The sequence below is a fragment of the Meriones unguiculatus genome, chromosome 2, assembly GCF_030254825.1.
Source record: "Meriones unguiculatus strain TT.TT164.6M chromosome 2, Bangor_MerUng_6.1, whole genome shotgun sequence".
Taxonomy (NCBI): domain Eukaryota; kingdom Metazoa; phylum Chordata; class Mammalia; order Rodentia; family Muridae; genus Meriones; species Meriones unguiculatus.
Genome location: NC_083350.1, coordinates 42,241,111 through 42,260,118, shown reverse-complemented (window position 1 = coordinate 42,260,118; position 19,008 = coordinate 42,241,111). Strand labels below are relative to the sequence as shown.

The 19,008-nt window shown below is 43.7% G+C and overlaps 1 protein-coding gene across 2 annotated transcripts in view; it reads right to left on the bottom strand.

Moving 5' to 3' along the window:
• Positions 1–18,548, bottom strand: part of Trim36 (tripartite motif containing 36) — a 42,779-nt gene extending 24,231 nt beyond the window's left edge. The window contains exons 1-2 of one of the 2 annotated variants that reach the window (XM_060377307.1): positions 18,259–18,548; positions 5,424–5,658 (exon numbers count right to left, since the gene is read on the bottom strand). In XM_060377307.1, coding sequence (XP_060233290.1) covers positions 5,424–5,658; positions 18,259–18,321 — 298 coding nt within the window. In that variant the 5' untranslated portion in view covers positions 18,322–18,548. Of the gene's footprint in view, positions 1–5,423; positions 5,659–8,220; positions 8,554–18,258 lie in introns of those variants that run through there. The other variant, XM_021652557.2, reaches the window with a different exon arrangement.
• Between the last annotated feature and the right edge of the window lie 460 nt (positions 18,549–19,008).

Here is a 19,008-nt window from a genome sequence, read left to right as displayed (position 1 = left end):
ATACATAAACTGGATTCCAGAAATTGAAATGAATAAATAACTAATCTCAATAGCCCATATGGAAAACAATGGCCTATTATGTGTTTTATGAAGGTTGTGACCAATTAATTAGTGATATAAAACAAAAATCATGAAAACTAAATCATGCTTTAACATGAATGCTGGTGACACCCAAATTTTGGTTGTTTTCATGTAATGTTAAAAAAAATAAAAAAGGTCAGGCATGGTGTTGCACACCTTTAATCCCAGCACTCAGAGAGGTAGAGGCAGGTGGATCTCTGTGAGTTGGAGGCCAGCCTGGCCTACAAAGTGAGTCCAGGACAGCCAAGGCTCTAAGAAACAGAGAAACTCTTGTCTAGGAAAATGAAAGAAAGGAAAAAAAAAAAAATCAAAAAAATTGTTCCATTCCTTTTCTGTGTACCTGTTATCTTATTTCTATGGTGAAAAATAAAGTATTTTATAAAACAATACACTGGACCTCTTCAATGGGGTAAAATGTTAAATTTCAGACCTGAGTAATTTCCAGGTAACTTACTCAAATCAGTATCCTAGCTGTTTTTTCTAAACAGATCCTCAAGTCTCCTTAAGAATGCTAACAAGCTTTCATTTCATCTGTCATATGCTTTTATATTTATATCATAATATAATATTTTATGAGAAATAAAGAAAGCATGACTACTCTAAGGATATCCTGAAGGTAAACCTCATTAAAAAAAAAAAAAAAAAGGAAAACATAATAAAGTCATCTCCCAACAGCTGTGTCATTCTAAAGGCCTGAAAGCCAAATGGCTGTTGAAATTTAAATTTAAGATAATTACATTTGCACTTTTTTTTTTTTTGGTTGCAATAGCCATAGTTCAAGTCAAGAGTATTTGTGGCTAGTGGATACCACAGCATATATCAAATGGTTAGAAATTTGTATTAGTGGAAGTTCTGTTTACATAGTGTTTCTTTACCATGTGATACAATATGGGAGGGAGGGGCTAACCAAATGATGCCTGGGAAGGCTAGGAGGTCATGAAGACCAAGCAGCAGCCACGCAGCTGGTGGAACCAGCCTCTGTAAATTACTTAAATACTCTCAACTCACACACATCTTCCCCTCAAAGGCACAGCGAGTGAACATCAAAACACAATTTTCAAATATTTAAAGTATTTTTCAAAGTGGTTTATGTCCACCGAAAGAGCCAGATTACAGTGTTTGATCATTCAGCTATCAAGGAGAACAATAAAGTGTTTAAAAACAAAGGTAGGAGAACTGACTCTCGGCACAATCTGAACTGCTGCCATTGCATCCTCCCCCATGTTCTGGTGGTAACAACTTCCTCTTCTTCAGGAAGTCCGCTAGCTGGACTTTTCAGGGGGTGAGGGAAACAAGAAAAGGGGTAACATTTCTCTAAACAAAGATTATCACCAGGATCTGACCAAAAACCAGTCAATTTTACTTTAAAAAGTCTACTGGAATGGGATAAAAAAAAAAAGACGAAAACCTGTGTTCCATGACCCTGAAATGGGTAAGACTCCATGTTAAAACTCTGATGGCAAACACTTTAAAATACTGACAACAAAGAAAAGGCATTGTGTGCATAAAATATTCAGAGACTATGATAAATACAAGATTGACAACTTCAGACAGAATTTTATTATTATTTAGTCTTCCCAATGTAGCATGCTAAGTTTCATTATAATCTACATAAATGTAAAAAAAAAATCAGGTACCAGATACTAAAAACAAAATTGTGTTGTGTATATTATGGACAAAATGCAAGCGAGTATCATTTTGCCACACATCCCTTAAAAACATCAGAAATTTCATCCTGTTGACCTTTACAAGTCACATCATTCTAATTTGTTGACTTTCTATGTAATTTTGAAGACTTGACCACTGGTGTTAGAGGAACTCTAGATACACAAGAGAATTCAAGTCTAACACCACAGTGCCTGCGGCCACAAAAGCAATAAAGCAGTTTTTTTGTTTGTTTGTTTGTTCTACCTCTCCACCCCAAAGATCTCCGATGTGGTGCTGTGAACAATGAACAGAAAGCTGGATTTAGAATTCCATTCCAAAGAGCATACTCATAGCTTGCTAACAAAAGATAAAGCGGTGACTGTGTCCCACACAAAATACGATTATTGAATCAACAGTAAACGTGTGTTTTTTCCTAACACACGGGTGTTTACAAGGCCAGCAATATAAAGCAGTCAAGCCATTTTACGGAACAGGAAAATACAAAAGGGAAAAGACGACAAACATATGATCAAAAAGATAAAACATGACATCTTTTCTGTTTACACACCTCAATGTGTCATTGACATATATACGAAACATTCTTTCAAAGAACCAATTTGTTAAAGAAAAAAAAAAGCCTACTATATGTGTCTATGGCAATCTTATCCCAATGAAATGGATGAGCCACAGAACAACACATTTTTAAATTTAGAAGCCACAATAAAAGTTAAGAACAAGTAAAATTAGTTCTAATACTATTTAACCCACTATCTTTATAATAAAGATAAAAAGATAAAAAGCATTACATCTCCATTTTTGTTATCATAAGCCTCTGAAATCTAGTAAGCATTTTACATGTATAGCAGAAAATATTATATTTAATCAGAAGAGTCCTATTTCAAGCATTTCACAGCTAGTGTCTACTACACTGGACAGCCTAGGGTCTAATCCTTTAGTAAAACCAACGGTGAAACTGATTTTTATAAATATATTCCTTCCACATCCATTGCTATGAACAGGGATTCTGGCTTCCTTTTCAAGTGTGTCTTATTATTTCTTCCCATAAACAAAAGGTATTATTATATCTCCAAATCAGTGACACCTGGTCATTTAAAACTATTTACAGAAGACAGTCCTGAAATTTGTGAACACTGACTCACAAACAAAACCTCTGGAAATGATGCCACGTTTCAAACAGCCCCACCTTCCAGGGCTCTCTTCTCTCTCTGTGTGTGTATGTGAGGAGGGTGCCTGCCTATGGAGGCCAGAACAAGGTGCCGGCTCCTCTGGAGCTGAAGTTACAGGTGGTTGTTAGCCACCTGATGTGGTGCTAGGAACCATTCGGTAGTCATTCTTCTCCAAGTTAAACGTTTTTTAGCACCTGTAAGTGTCCTTCACACACTTTCAGCTCCCTGCTCAGGACATGATCCACCTCACAGTGAGCTTACAGAATGGGGAGGGGATGAATTTTGGTCATTCATGTCTAACCTAGACAGTGGGGTGAATAGTGAAATGGAATTCTTGTTCTGAAAAACAAAGTTTAACCATGTTACACGGCAGTGATGGCAGCCATGGTCTGTGTGACTCTAGTGCCAAAAGGCTGTCATTCAACACCCATTCTACAATTACACATTAATCATATACAGAGTACTACAGTAAGCCATTAAAAGCATGGATGGATAGTTCTAGTTTCTTATGAACCACACATGAGAATCAGTCAAACACAGATACTAAAACACTACCTAAGACACAGAACTTTGTGAAAAACATATGTGAACACTAATTGTGATGAATATATTAATACACAAAAAGTAAATTTTCCTCCATCAGCCAAAAAAGGGGATTCCCAACTGGCCTGTGAAGACCCACCAACAGAATATCAAGATTTATCTAATAAGGATGCCTTCAAGTCACTACTATCTTTCTGTCTCTCGGGGTGCCAGATTCATAGCAAAACAGAAAACATAAAAATCATGACCTCACAATAAGCATAACCCTCTCTGTCCTCAAACTCTCACACACATACACACAACTTGCCCAGTCAGCTTCACTGGCATACACCTATAATTTATATGCACAAACTATCTTATAAATAATTAATGACTGGCATTCAAAGAAAAGTGCTTGGAGCTGGAGAGATGATGGCCCAGCAGTTAAGAGTACTTATTGTTCTTGCAAAGGTACCAGGTTCGAGTCCCAGCACCCTAGATGGCAGCTCACTACCATCTGTAACTCTAGTCCTAGGGGATGTAACACTTTCTTCTGACCTCCTCAGACACCAGGCACACCTGTACTTAACATACAGGCAAAACCCTCATATACATAAAACCAAGTAAATCATATATATATTTAAAAAGCAATGTAGTGTGTATAACTCATGAAAATACTCTTATTTACTCTGGAGTAGATATATAGATAAAAACACTAAATGAGGAGACTCTACAGCATAAGGCAGGTCACGGAAAAAAAAAAACGATAATTTTTAAATGCAGCTTAGAAAAAGATGCTTTTCTGGAAAATAGAGGGGGAAAAAATCACAAGATTAAAAAAGTGACCCCCATCCTAGAAGTGGGAGAAACTGAAGAGAGTAGAGAAAGGTTTGAAGATAAAACCTCCAAGCCCAAACTGCTTGGAGTGGAAGCTGAACCTGAAACGTCTGGGCCCTCACGCATACACTCCTTAGCACAAAGGCCATGGTTAACATGAGGCTGTGGGCGCCACTGATTTTAAAAGAACTGTAGCAGATTCTGTAATTTTAAGTCAATTTTGATCTCCATCACCCTTGCAGAAACTGCTCAGAGGCAACATTATCTTGATAGAAAACAAGGTAAATGTTGGCCTGTGATATAGATACAAAATATATGTTATGTGTGGTTAGATATATTTCTATACATTACTGAAGAATTCTAGTTCCCGTGATAGTCAAAACCCTTATATTTGGGAGTGGGCAGGTTCTCATGTATGCCAGGGTGGCCTTGACATCATAAATCCTCCTCCCTCCACCTTCCATGTGCCACCAATCCCTGCCAAAACACTTATCTTAAAAAAAAAAAAAAAAATTTCAAGTGGGTGAAGAAAATACAATTCCCAGATAGAATGATACCACATAATTTGATCTAAAAGTTCTCTAAGAGTTGGAGAGATGGCTCAGGCGTTAAGAGCCCTGGCTGCTCTTCCAAAGAACCTGGGTTTGATTCGAGGCACCCACATAAGGGCTCACAACCAACTGTAACTCCAGTCCTAGGGGATGTGACACCATCTTCTGTCCTGAAAGGATACTGCAGGCACATGGTACACAGACATAAACATTGAAACACACAGAAAATAACAATCAGTAAAATCTCAAAAACAATTTCCAGATGGAACCATTCACAGTCCCAACCTTAATTCTGTAGTGTGTGTTTGCACATTAACTTTATAGATGCTTCCCTAAAATGTTCAGTATCCACTATCATAAGGACATCACAGTTAGAATATTAGCTAAAATAAAGACACAGTGTAGCACAAAGTTGGTATACAATATCAGTCTTAAAAGCCTATCAAAAACAAAAGTTCATTTTGACATTTTAAGTGGGAGCTACAATTATAATTTGTTCACTTGGAAAATAAAAATAAAAATCATTTTCTCTTCCACAGTTATAACCGAATCTCTATTTGCAAGCTGTCCCTGCCCCACCCAGCTGCCCCCCACCTACCTGTTCTGTTAATTTTGTCGATCTTATCCATGCTAGGGGAGGTGAGCCGAAGTCGAGGACTGCTCTGATTAGAGTTGTCCGACGCCACATCAGTGAATGAATCATCGAGAGACAGTAAGAGTTCTTTCACACACTTGTGACAGATGCTGTGCTGGCAGGGGAGAATCAACGGGTGTGTAAACAGCTCCTTGCATGCCGGGCAAATAAGCTCCTTTTCGATATTCCTAATAGTCACCTTAAGATGAAAACCAAAAACCAGGGTCAAAACCTCTTGTGGGTAAAAATGCCAGCATGCTCGTTGATCCTGTGTATGTACATGTGTTTGCCTTTCCAAAAAAAAGAAGAAACAGGCCTTAACATAGGAACTTTCCAGCCTGGCAGCGGTAGCACACACCGTTATTCCCAGCACTCAGGAGGCAAAAGCAGGCAGACCTCTGCGAGTTCCAGGCCAGCCTAATCTACAAAGCTAGAACCAGGACAGCCAGGGCTACGCAAAGAAACCCTGGTTAAAAACAAAAAAAACAAAAACTGAACTTCCCTGTAACTACGAAATTCTATGCTACCAGATTCCCTTTAATATGCATGGCATGGAATTACATGTGTCTGCCTTTCCAAAAAGGAATTAAGAAACAGACTTTAGAATCTGAACTTCCCTATGAGTATGAAATTCTAGACTATGGCATGGAATTAAGAATTAATATGAGACAAAACAAAGGAAAATACAACAGAAGTTAATATCAAATGTCAGAAGACCATATCCTATCAAAATCTACAGGCTGTTCAAATCATCAGGAACAAGTCCCTGATTTAGCCCTTCAGTAAAAATTCTAAATGCAATAATTTTCAATTTAAAAAACAGCTTCAGTATGACACTAAACATTCTTACTTAATGAATTAACTCCAAGATTTCCAAATAGCAAGAGCTGGTAAAAAATAAACATCCAGGCTAAGCCAGTGTGTTCAGGAAATCCTAACTGAATTCTATTTACAAGCTGAGTATCAACAATTTTCTTACACTAAATTAGACCATTTTTCATGTTTTAAGAGAATGCTATTAAATGCTTAAGGATCTATGTTCCATATCAAAGCAGTTATTAAAAAAGCACATGATGAATATTATAAGGATGGAGAAGACTAAAAGACACCATCCAAAGAGCTTCCTTCAAACCTATAGGCATTCATCATTTCACCGTCTTAAGTGAGAAACACTTGAGAGTTACAACTAAAATGGTTTGATGATTTCATACAGTTTTTCCATCTCTCACCTATACAGGTTTTGGGAGGAATGCAGGGAGGGGATCCACTTAAGTTTCAAATTCTATAGATTACTGTTGGCATCCCTGAAATTTTAATGGCAAGTGAATATTTTTTTAAATCTCATTTTTATACAATCACTTCATATATATACAGAAATAGCCGGGCATGATGGTGCACACCTTTAATCCCAGCACTCAAGGAAGAAGAGGCAGGTGGATCACTGTGAGTTCAAGGCCAGCCTGGTCTACAAAGTGAGTCCAGGACAGCCAAGGTTACACAGAGAAACCCTGTCTTGGGAGTTGAGGGGAAGCCAAAAATAAAAGAGTGAAAAGAGAGATACAGAAAAATTTGAAGGAGGGTTTTTGGTGGGTTTTTTGGGGTTGTTGTGGTTGGTTGGTTTTGTTTTTTTCCTAGACAAGTTTCCCTGTGTAGCCCTAGCTGTACTAGAACCAGGCTGGCCTCGAACTCGGAGACTCACCTGGCTCTGCTTCCCCAGTGCTGGGCTAAAAAAGTACTCTGAAAGTAAAATTTAATTGGTTTTAATGAAATAAGTGTATGCTTATCTATTTCCCTGCCGGCGACACAAAGGGCTTTATAAACCCTGATAATCGCACCAAACACAACTGGCTTCACCACTGCTAGCAGATCTTTATTAGCGCAGTGTCTCTGGAGGAGTCACAACTGTTTAAAACGGCCGCTAGCACGCTACAAGTTTAACGAACCTGGAAATAAGGCGGTCACACCTACAACTCACACCTACAACTGCTGGATATTCACCTTTGATCTCACTTCACCCGCTATCACACTAATTTAAAGGGGGATGGGGGACTATCCTGACTTTCCAAAATAGATTCTTGTCCTGTTTTACATATGCCCTTGATAAAGCGCCACCTCCTACAGACATATTTACAAATCATTTCCATTTTTCTTGCACCTAAATAATTTGATTGGACATTGAGTAACTCTTTCATAAAAGAAAAATTAGTGTCTTTTTTTTTTTTTTTTTTTTTTGGTCCTTTGAGCTAAAACCAGGAGCAATGTGATGTGATAGCTCCCTCAGGCAGCTGCAAAGGGGATAGGTCAGGAAACTTCAGGAGACTTGCCTCCCCGACTTCTGCAAAAAAAAAAAAAAAAAAAAAAAAAGGGGGGGGTGGGGGTGGGGGCTTGGACCTCACAGCCGCAGGGGCCCAGCCCCGCCCAACGAGCAGAAGACACGGCTCCCAGGAGGTGGCAGGCACAGCCGGGGCTCCGGAAGGACTCGAGCGCCCCTCGGGGCTCCAAACAAAGGGCGGCACGCTGGGGCACGCGCCCTACTCTCAAGCGCACCAGGCACCCCGAAGCGACTACTTCTACAGACTGAACCCCACGGAAGAGCCCGCCAGGAGTCCCCAGCGTAGCCCGGTTCACAGTACCGGGACCCCGCGCTTCGCTCCCACCAACGGGACCCTCTCAAGGGCAGAAAAGGGAACCGCCGGACGGTGCGACCGGCCCGGAGAGAACCGAAGAGAGCAGACGGAGACACCGCGCTACCGCCACGCACCTTAGAGTCTGAGGCATCCCCCTCCATCGCAGCCCTCCGCCAGGTGTCATCAACCGCGGGGAGTCTCTAACTGGCACGGCGGGCACCAGCAGTGTCTGGTGGGCGGGTCCCCGCAGCCGGCCCGGGAGCCTCGGGTCAGACCGGAGGGCGAGCTGGTCAGCCAGATCCGGCCAGCGGACCTCGCGGCGAGGGTGGCCGGCGCAGGCGAAAGCACGGGCGCGGGAGAGTGCGGTTGCTCCCCACGAAGGCCCCGGGAGCCCCGATTCTCGCCCCGCTGCCGGCTGCGGCGGCGGCTCGCGCGGACTGCAGCTGGACCGGCAGCCGGGCGGAGACTGGGGCGGTGGCGCGGGGCGGGACCTGGAGGGGCGGGGTTATCGCCCCGGCAACGGCGCGGCCGCACAAAGGAGGCGGGGCTAATTGGGGTGTGGTCAATAATGGGTGGGGCTCTGGGTGGGCGGGGTACTTGCTGGCAGCTGGCCCCATCTCATGCTCTCCGAAGAGAGCCTAAAAGCCACCTCCAAGTTGGGGAGACCGCTCCAAGGTGCGTCCTGGCTCTGCAGTGCTTCGGTCCAGTTTACTTTTTCTGTGGACATGCGCAAAGTGCGCGCGGAGGCCCACAGACCAGCGACACTACCAAGTCCTGAACCGAACAGTGAGAATCAGAGCAAGTACGCCCAAGCGAGCACCCAGAGAGGTACCCCGAGGCCAGCCCACTCCTGCCGTCACCCTTAGCCAGGCAGGCCTAGGGGAAGATCCCGGGTGGGTCCCCAAGTCTTCTCCACTCTTCCTGCTAGATTTGTTTTTTTTTTTTTCGTCGAGTCGCGTTCCTTGGTCACTGAGCACTTAAAATATGTTCGGTTTTCTGCTCAACCAAGGCTTGGTGCCTGGGCTTTCTGCTCAACCAAAGCTGGGTGCCTCGCGCAACGCAGGAGCCCAGTGTCACGGGGAGAGCCCGAGGGGCAGAGATTCCATCCCTGGGTGCTGGCCAAGCTTTGAAGTCAAGAGACTGCGGCAAAGCCCCCGCCCTAAAGCAGGCCACAGCCGCCCTGCGGTTTCGGGTCTGAAAACCTAGGACAAGCAGTCCAGAGATGCCGTCACGCATGCACCTGCCAAGGGTCCAGAAGGGCGTTTTTCATCTGCTTCCTGTGCACCGGCAGAACGAGGCAGCTTGCCACTGTTGGGGAGCTAATTACTAGGTAATTAACGCCACTGTCTTTCTCCAGGGCTTCATCTGTAGGTATCAGATGGAAAGAACCCGTGTCCTAACTCCTCAGTCAAGAGAGCTAGGGGCTGCACGCAGAGCGACATCTCCATTAGGTTTTGAAACCCGTCCTACTTTTAATTTCCTCTCTTAGAAGAAGGTTGTCCGTCTCCTGCGGCAAATTCCGCATCTTTTCACAGCTCTGACACCAGAGTTAACTTCTTTGTCAACTCAGTGGTTAAATGACCATAGCGCTGTAGAATTGAGAACATCAAGGGACAACAGCCTCTAATGGAATACCTTCAATCTACAAATGAGAGACTAAGAGTGGGGCTCATGCCTTGAGGGAGGATGAGGTGGGGGTTCTAAGCGGTTCCTATTTAGATAGGCAGCTCCACAAGGAACCCTGTAAGCTTCCTTGGATCTGGAGAATGTGTTCTAAGCTAGGGGGAAAAGAGGAGAGCAGCGATTGTCTGCATCCCACAACGCATGCCTAGTACATTTCTTTAAAGTCTCAACCTTCAAAACCTATTGTAAGTTTACTTGTGTTTCTAATGCTGGTCTTTATATTAAAGAATTCACATTTGCATGCCTAGATAGGCCTTTGAGCCAACACTTCACAGATGGTAGAGTTAAAGAAATAAAGTGGTTTCATTGGCACAAACTAGGGATAAAAGTTTTATAGACATTACCCAGGCAAAAATAAATTTTAAGAGCCTTCCATTATATAAAGCAAACTTCACTGAGATATTTTACACCTGGCCAGCAAACTTTTGTTATACAGCTTGACAAAATGTGGGGTCCTAGGCACTTTCAAACATTTGTGCTGTGTGTGTATGTGTATGACAGTATGAATTGCTGCAGTTTATTTGAAAGGAAATTTATCAATTCCTGTTTTTAAAATTGCAATACAATAAGCTTTGGGAGTGATTCATAGCTAAGAATGGTTCTACTTTTAATACTTGTATATACAAAACAATACAGAAATTGTATTTCTATTTATAGTGACTAAATACTTTCCATAATGTACATTTATGTTACAAAATACTTTTTGGCAGATCTACATGATGAGAAAGAATACCCAAATCAGGGAACATCGCAGAAGAGGGAACCAAGTAATGGGAGAGCGGGTGGTTGGTGAGGAGTGAAATGCAGTCTTGGGGACATGATCTCACTGTAGCTATGGTTACCTCCACAAGATCAAGTCAACAAGATCAGCCAGCATTCCAACAGGCTACCTGGGACTCAGTGGGTCATTAACAAAAATTGAAGACACAGTAAGAGTAAGAGAGACAACGTTAGTGGTGCCTGAGGAATGTGAGGGGTAAATTGGAGGAGCATATGGCAAGATGCTCTGAATGTATGAAGTTATCAAAGAATAAATACAAACACTATTTAAATATTAAAGATGTCTAAATTACAGTGGGTTTTCTTAAATCTGCCAAGCATTTGCAGTGAAGAATTTTTATCCTCAGCACTGTGTTACTACCACTCTGGGGTGTGTGTGTGCGTGTGTGTTTGTGTGTGTGTGTGTGCAGGTGTACAGGCATGTGTTTATATGGATAAAAAATAAAAAAAATGAATATTTCTCTGGAATAGAGTACAAAAATAGGTAAAGAGGACTAATAGAATGTAGCCAAGTGTATAAGGGTTACTTTCCACTCACATTGTATTGCTTGCATTATGTGTGTGTGCGTGTGTGTGTGTGTGTGTGTGTGTGTGTGTGCTTGTTTTAATCTTAAAACATTTTTGTGGAGAATCCTATTGATCAAGAAACCATTAAAAGCAGGAAGGGAGTGATGTTAACAGCAAGTCTGAAGTCTGATGCATAAACCATCAGCTTCCCACTTCCCTCAGCATCAGCATCCTCTTTGGCTGCTAGGCTTCCATCAACTCCCCACTCTTGATACCCATAACCCCCAGACTCCCACTGGACCCTCAGTTAAAATTTTGGGGTAGGTCTTGTTACTGCATTTGTGTGTTTGCTTTGAGACAGGCATGTTGTCAAGGGTGATCTCAAACCCATGATCTTTCTGCCTCAGTGTATTGCAAACATGTACTACCATGGCTGGCTTGTGGTTTTGCTTGGGTTTTTTTTTAAGCCTTTTTACTTCTTTCTTTACCCAGATCATACTGTTTCTTTTCAGATTTCTTCATCCTCGCAGTTAGTGCCAATGCCTACCTAGGATGCCACTCAGCCTGCCTAACTTGCATGGGTAGTCTTCTAATTACAGTGGTTCTCAACCTGTGGGTCACGATTCCTTCAGGGTTAAGGGACCTTTTCACAGAGGTTAGTTAATGCCACTAGAAAACACAGATATTCATAATAGTAGCAAAATTATAATTAAGAAGTAGCAATGAAAATAATTTTATGAGCCAGGTGTGGTGGTACACACCTGTAAATCCCAGCACTCAGGGAGGCAGAGGCAGGCAGATCTCTGTGAGTTTGAGGCCAGCCTGGTCCACAAAGCAAGTTCAGAACAGCCAGGGCTACACAGAGAAACCCTGTCCCCGAGAGGGGCCTGTTTGGAGTCACCACAACATGGGGAAACTGTATTAAAGCGCTACAGCATTAGGAAGGTTAAGAACCACTGGTCTGACAGGTGTTTAAGAATGACTTGCTTGAGATAGACCCTGTTCTGGTAGCTCCGTTTGCATCGGGAGGTGAATAAGCTATGCGCTGCAACACAGCACCTTCCTTGTTCTTGGAACGTAACGGGGAGAAGAATGGATGTGCATAAGTGTGCTTCAGTGTGCATAAGTGTGTTTCAGTGGGTGCGAGCTGGGAGGCAGGAGCTAATGGAAAGGTGGTAAAGTTGCAGTGACACAAAATGAGGCTGACAGTACAGAGGGTTGGGAATATCAGGATTTCTGTATCTGCTGGGAACTTTCTGAAGGATTTGAATAAAAAGTGTCATGGCAGGACTGGAGAGGTGGCTCAGTGGTTAAGAACACTGGTTGCTGTTCTGGGGAGGGAGGAGGGCAGGAGTGGACCAGGATTCCACTCTCAGCACCCACATGGTGGCTCATAACCATTTCTAACTCTAGCTTCAGGATCTAATGCCCTCTTCTCACCTCTGCAGGCATCAGGTACACACATGATACACAGACATATATGGCAAACAAAAAGGTGTGAGGTTTTTTGTTTGTTTGTTTGTTTGTTTTTAATTATTACCTCATTTTGCATTTCGCTGCTCCTCGGTTTGGCATATCCTACCACTCCAATAGTTTCTGTTAAAATGTGAGGCAAAATGTAGCACATCTAGTCCTTTCCTGTCGCCTCCCTTAAACCTATGGACCTTCAGCATCCTTGGCACCCTCTGTGTCTCTGTCTCTCTGTTTCTTTGTGTCTGTCTCTCTTTCTCTGTGTCTCTGTCTGTTTCTCTCTGTGTCTCTGTGTCTTTCTCTGTGTCTCTGTCTCTCTGCCTCTCCGTGTGTGTGTGTGTGTGTGTGTGTGTGTGTGTGTACGCACGTGTTCAGTAGTGAAGAAGATGAACCCAGAGCCTCACTCATCCTAGGAAAATGCTCTGTCAAAGTTGGATCTCCAGCCTACTTACTTGTTGTGTCACAGAGATTTGAGCTACATCACGAATACCTAGTCCACGAGTCCAAAAGGTTAACAACCCATTAGCACTACTCACTTCCTATGTTGACTCCTGGCTACCAGAAAAAGATTAAATTCCTGACTGGGTTGGGTCCTAGTGACTACAGTGCAGTTTTCAGTGAGTGCCCTGAAATACCAGGCTTTACCCCTGGTCTAAAGCAGACACAGTACCATTCTGCTACTTCCTAAACAAAAAGTATAAACAAAGTGATATGACTTACAGACTACTAAATCATGATGAAGAGGAATCCCCACAATCATGCAGCATCCCCAGAGAAAGTGCAGACAGCTCCTAGGCTTAAAGAAGCTAACAATGACCGGAAACCACAGGGTTTTACAGTAGATTGACACCGTGCAATCCATATTGCCAGGTATCAGAAGTCCAAGGTGAAAGGCAGCAAATTGAACTACCATTTATACCCAAGCCTGGGACGGGGCATGTGTCCCAGTCATAAACTGTTGCTATGGGAACAAAGTCAGGAGAAAGGCATCCAGAGAGCACCTGGCCAGGTCCTACTCATCTTTCAAGCTGCCATTTCAGACTCCTAACTGTGAGAATGAGAAAGAAACAGGACCTGAAAAGAAAGAACAGTATGATGTGAAGGGTAACCAAGAGTAGAGAAGAAACAAAGGGAATTTAAAGATCCAAGAAACAGCAAACCCACAAAGGCCAGGCATGGCAGAGCATTCCTGTAATCCCAGCGTTTGAGAACCTGAGACAGAAAGACAATGGGTTTGAGGCCAGCCTTGGCAACATTCTTGCCTCAGAGCAAACAAACAAATGTGAATAACAAAACCCCACAGTGGATTCATTAATTTTCATTGACTGTCTCCCCTAACTCTGACCCTGCTTGTACTTAAAAAGTTTATGGTGTTCACCTTAACTAAATTACATACTCTTGTTTCTGCAGTAATACTTGATGATTGGAAGCTTTGTTCCAAAAACGATTTCAGATTTTATGTTAAGATAAAATCCTATAGGCACTTAAAACAGTAGCACCCAGCCAACAGTTCCTCATTGGGAAGATAAGAGAGATTCGGTTCTTCCCTGGCAGTCATTTCTGACTAGTGTCGGGAGTACTCAGTCTGCATGGTCAGTGGGCAAAGGGCTCTTGGGCAAGTTGAGGTGAATAATAGTAATACAGGTTGGCTACTTTTCTTTTGACCACATCTTATTCTTTTCTTAGGATGGCTAGCATTAACACACCCAATTAAAATGAAATGATAGATAGATATATATTAACATTTTATTATATGTCTCAAATATTGCACGTAATTGTATTAAATCTGTATATGAGTTTTAAATTTAATTCTATGTCCCATATTTGTAGATTCGTGTATTCACGTGTGTAAATGTGTGTGTGCACATGTGTGCATGTTGGAGGCCAGAGGCCAATCTCAGGTGTCATTCTTTAGGTCTCACCTTTTTTTTTTTCAATATTTTTTTACATTTATTGGGTGTATGTATGCACACTCACAACACACACCTGCACACGCACACCATGCTACACATGTGGATGACAGAGGACAAGTTAGGTCTCCAGCTCAAGAGACGGTTCTTAAATGATACTGCACAGCTCTGTCTTCCTTTCTTCTCTCCACAACACATATTTGACTCAATCTTTACATATGTACATATATGTTTATATATATTATACAGTATTTATATATTATTTATATATTTATATATAAACGGGTGCACAGACATATATAAGCAAAGCACCACAGAGATAAATTTTTTAAAAAAGTATTTTAATGTTCTTGCATCTTTCATGCTTCACATGGCCAAGTAATGGTCTCATTGCCTGTTTATCAAAATAAAATGTAATCTTGCCAAATCACCTTATTTTGCTCAAACTATTGTGCTCCTAATATGAACCTGAGAGGCAACTGTTAAACAAGAATCACTGTCGGGGTATTGGTACAAGCTCAGGATAGATGAAGAAATGAGCTAAATTTAAAGATTCCACTCTACACACTTGATTCTGCCAGCCCAGAAAGGTGCATGATGATCTGAAGAGACGATATCTAGAAAGATGATAAAATATTAATGAGGAAAACCTTTCAAGAGACCAAAAGTGTTTGAGAACATTGGTTTGAGTATCTCTAGATATTGACCACAGATTTGGAAAAAAAAAAAAAAAAAAAAAAAAAAAACTCTTTTAGCCCAAAGATATGTTGCAAAACCAGCAAAAAGCTTTCAGAAATGACAAAAGTTTACTGGCAGTGAAATACAAGTGGGGACATTTACATCAATTTTTTTTAGGGCTCTTGAATTAGTCTATATATTAACAACTGTGTGCTTCCAGGGTATTGTCTGATGAGCAGGAATATCACAATGCTGGGGGCGCTGTGTGCGTTAAAGCTCCACAGGAGAGTATTGTAAGATGCTCAGGGTCGGCATGTAGGTTTTAGGTTACCCTAAGATTAACCGCTCACTCACCTCTCCAGGAGGGGGATACACTAAGCTGCTTTAATTTGAAGTAGACACATATACTGATGTTGCTGAACAGGAAAATGGAAGTGGGCAAGATCTCCCATAGTTGTTTTGTTTTGTTGTGTTTTTTTTTCTGTGAAATCTCAAAAGTCAAGAGTATTTTGCAGCAAGCATGTATTCATACATTCTTTAAGACTTTGAAACCATGTATTCTATTTTTTGTGGTGTTGGGAACTGAATCCATAGCCTAGCTGGTGCTGGTCAAATATTGTACTACTGAGCTATATCCACTGTCCTCAAAAGCCATGTATTTTTAAATTAACATTCTGTTAATTGTTAATTGTTTTAGCAGTACTAGAGATCATACCTGGGGCCTTATGCATGCTACCTAAGTATTCTAGTGGCCAGCAATGTCTCTGGCCTTTAAATTAATTCATGCACAGAGTTTTCAAAGTGCTACAAGGATGACACAGCATCTAGAGGCAAAGAGAAAGAAATCAGGATGATGGTCAACTCACTGAACATAACTCCAAAGGAAGCAGGGAGAAGGTTGGCTGCCTACAGACCCCCCCACTTTCCTCTCATGATTAGACCACTTAACCATCATTCGTTATGCTGTAATCCAAAGCTTCCAAGTGAACCCCAAATCTTCAGAGAAAAAGAAAAGTTCCAGAGGTCTGCAAGTGGGGATTTTACATAGAGCTGGAAACTTAACAAGAGTGAATAAGGAAATGAGGCAGTGGTGGCCCCGCCTTTAATCCCAGAGGCAGGTATATCTCTGAGTTTGAGGCCAGTATGTGGTCTATAGAGCAAGTTCCAGGACAGCCAGGGTTACACATAGAAACACCATCTTAAAAAACCAAAAGAAAAAGAAAAAAGAGTAGATAAGGAATACACCAGTTGAAATAAATGATCAGGCTATCATGCCTCCTCTGCCTCCAATAGATGGGAGGAACTATAGCCTTTCCAATCTCAGAGATTTCCAAGGACTTTTGGCCTCTCTAGCTGTGTAGGTCTAGAGAGGAAGTATTGGGCAGTGACAGGCCCACTGCTGGAGCCAAGGGAAGGCGCTCTGACTAGTCAGGAAGAGAGGCAGAGCAGTCCGGTGCAGGATGTGTGGTGTATCTGTTTGAGGCGTCTAGTACAGTGGGCGTGTTGTAACGAAAACACCACAGTTCTGAGAGATTCCTGGGTCCATGAGCCTGAGTTTACTCTAAGAAATGTCAAGCATTCACCAAGGTTTGCCGTCTCCACTTAGTGTTTATGGGAAGTTCATCTGCCTAACTTCATAACCACCTGAGAGTTGGCAACATGCCTATCCCTGGTCTGACCCCCAGAACTGTTTTCTCGGTTTGGATGCAGTTGGAGGAAAGCACAACCAACTAATACGGTACTGGTTTATGTTGAAGAAAATCTAAGCACAAACCACAACTTACCTACGGACCATCCTATTCCCTATCCCATCAAGAGCGGTCCGTGTACACTGAATTTCACAAAAGGTCTCTCCCCGGTCTATTCCCAGCTCCTAAACATACACCACCCGTGCCTGCTCTCCAGAGTCCCACCTCTGACCCAGGGGCCCTCTTCCCTGGCCCTTGCTTCTGGACTTCTCTCCAGGAAATCCATCTGGAGGAAGGAGTGGGCTGGTCTAGAAGTCATAACAGAGTGGCTGTTTGGGACCATGAAGTGTTTGGATGTTCTGGCCAGCATGACTCCATGGATGCTCAGAGGACACTTGAGGTACAGGATGGAGACCCCGGAAAAAGGGAAAGGTGGAAGGACCACTTTTGCTTCTGGTCCAGGCTGTGAATGCTAGGGGTGCTGCAATGTATGGCCCTCGCTTTCAATTTGTTATTTCCAATAATCCTGTGTATTTACAGCTACAGAATAGGAGGGCTCATACTCAGCCTGGGAGTCGCAGGACTGCCTGGTCTGAAGCTAAATTACTCCATGCTGCGTGCCAGCGATGCATACTGGCATGGGGTGTGGGATCAAAGTTTTAAGGGCTGCACAATCCATTCTGATGACCACACAGAGAATCTGGTTCTTTTTTTTTTTTTTTTCCTTCAAGCCCCAGGTATAGAGAACAAGCATAGTCACAGTTAAGCGCCTTTTCTTCCAAAGGAGCCTCTTGGAGCCGCGCTCAGTATTTCCCTACACGTCCCGGCTGTAAACCACTTAGGGACATCTCTGGGCAGTTTCTCAGACGCCCCCCGAGGTCCAGCTTCCAGCAAGACTCTTCACTCAGCCACCCTGCCAATGTCGCGTCCCGAGGCACTCCCAGACTCTGTCCCAAAGATTTCAGCAGAGACAGTGTGAGGCTGGCATCTGGTTAGTCCAGAACTCCCCCACCCTACCCCCAAAGGGCTGCTCTGCATGTTTCCCGCCTAGGGCAGCGGCCAGGAACAAGAGCAGAGGGCTGTCCCTGTCCCATACAGCGACAGGCTGCGCGAAGACAGAGCCGCCTCCGGGCCTCTGAGTTGACGATCGGAGAACCCTCCATCTAGACCCCGCACCTGTCACCCATTCCAAGTCTCCGTGCTGCCTGAAGTCCCCATCCTCTCCCGCCGAGCTCCCGCACCGCTGCCTCCGAACTAGCTCGAAGAGTACCCTTTCTTCTACATAAAGAAAATAACATGGTGCATTGTGCACAACTGGGATGCGCTGGTGCGAGCGCAGACCCGGATTCCAGCCTGTGTCTCCCAAGCACGGAACCGCCCCTGTGCCACAGCCCACCCCTAGGTCGTGAGTGCCCAGCCGGGACCTCGGACGCAGCCCCACGGCGGAGGCTCTTACCTTGCCTTTGGCAAGCAATTCCATAATGTAGCCAAATTCACTCATCTCTCCTGACTCCGACATGGTCAAGAGCCTTTAGGAACTCTCTAGACTATCCAGATGGGTTCATCGACTGTGTTCCTTTCCCCGCTTTTCTGTCGGTTCAGCTTGAGTTTGCCCAGCCCTCCTCCTGTGGCATGCTCAAAAGTGGAGAGGGAAAAGCCCGGGGGCGGGGCCGGGTGGGATGCAGACCCAGGAGGACCCCGGCAGCCTCGTCCAGCCTCCCGGGTGCTGGCTGCATCAGGCTGGACAGCGCCAGCTAACGGAACAAATAAGGGCGGCGGCGAGCCTGTGTCCAGCCCTCCCGGGTGGCGCTGGGAGGAGGCCACGCCTCCTCGGGGGTCGCGGCCCCCATCCGTCCGGACTCGCAGACAAACACAACAGCACACAAAGCAAGGCTCCCGGCAGGCGAGCACCCAGCCGGGACTGCTCCAGGGACTTGATCTGATGCCGGGTAGCCTGGCACAACCCGGCCCTGAGCGCCAGGACAAGAAAAATTCCCCATCGCGTTGTGTGAGGTGTGAGGGCAGAGGAAAATGAATGCAGAGAAGACACAACAAAGAGTCTGGCTTCCAAGGGGAAAAAAAAGTGAAGGCCCAGGAAATGGCAACGCCGCATCTCAAGTCAGCCTTCCTGAAATCCAATAGGTAACAAAGACCAAGACCCGGGCTTCTGAGAATAGACACAGGGACTGTGTTGTAAACACTCTGA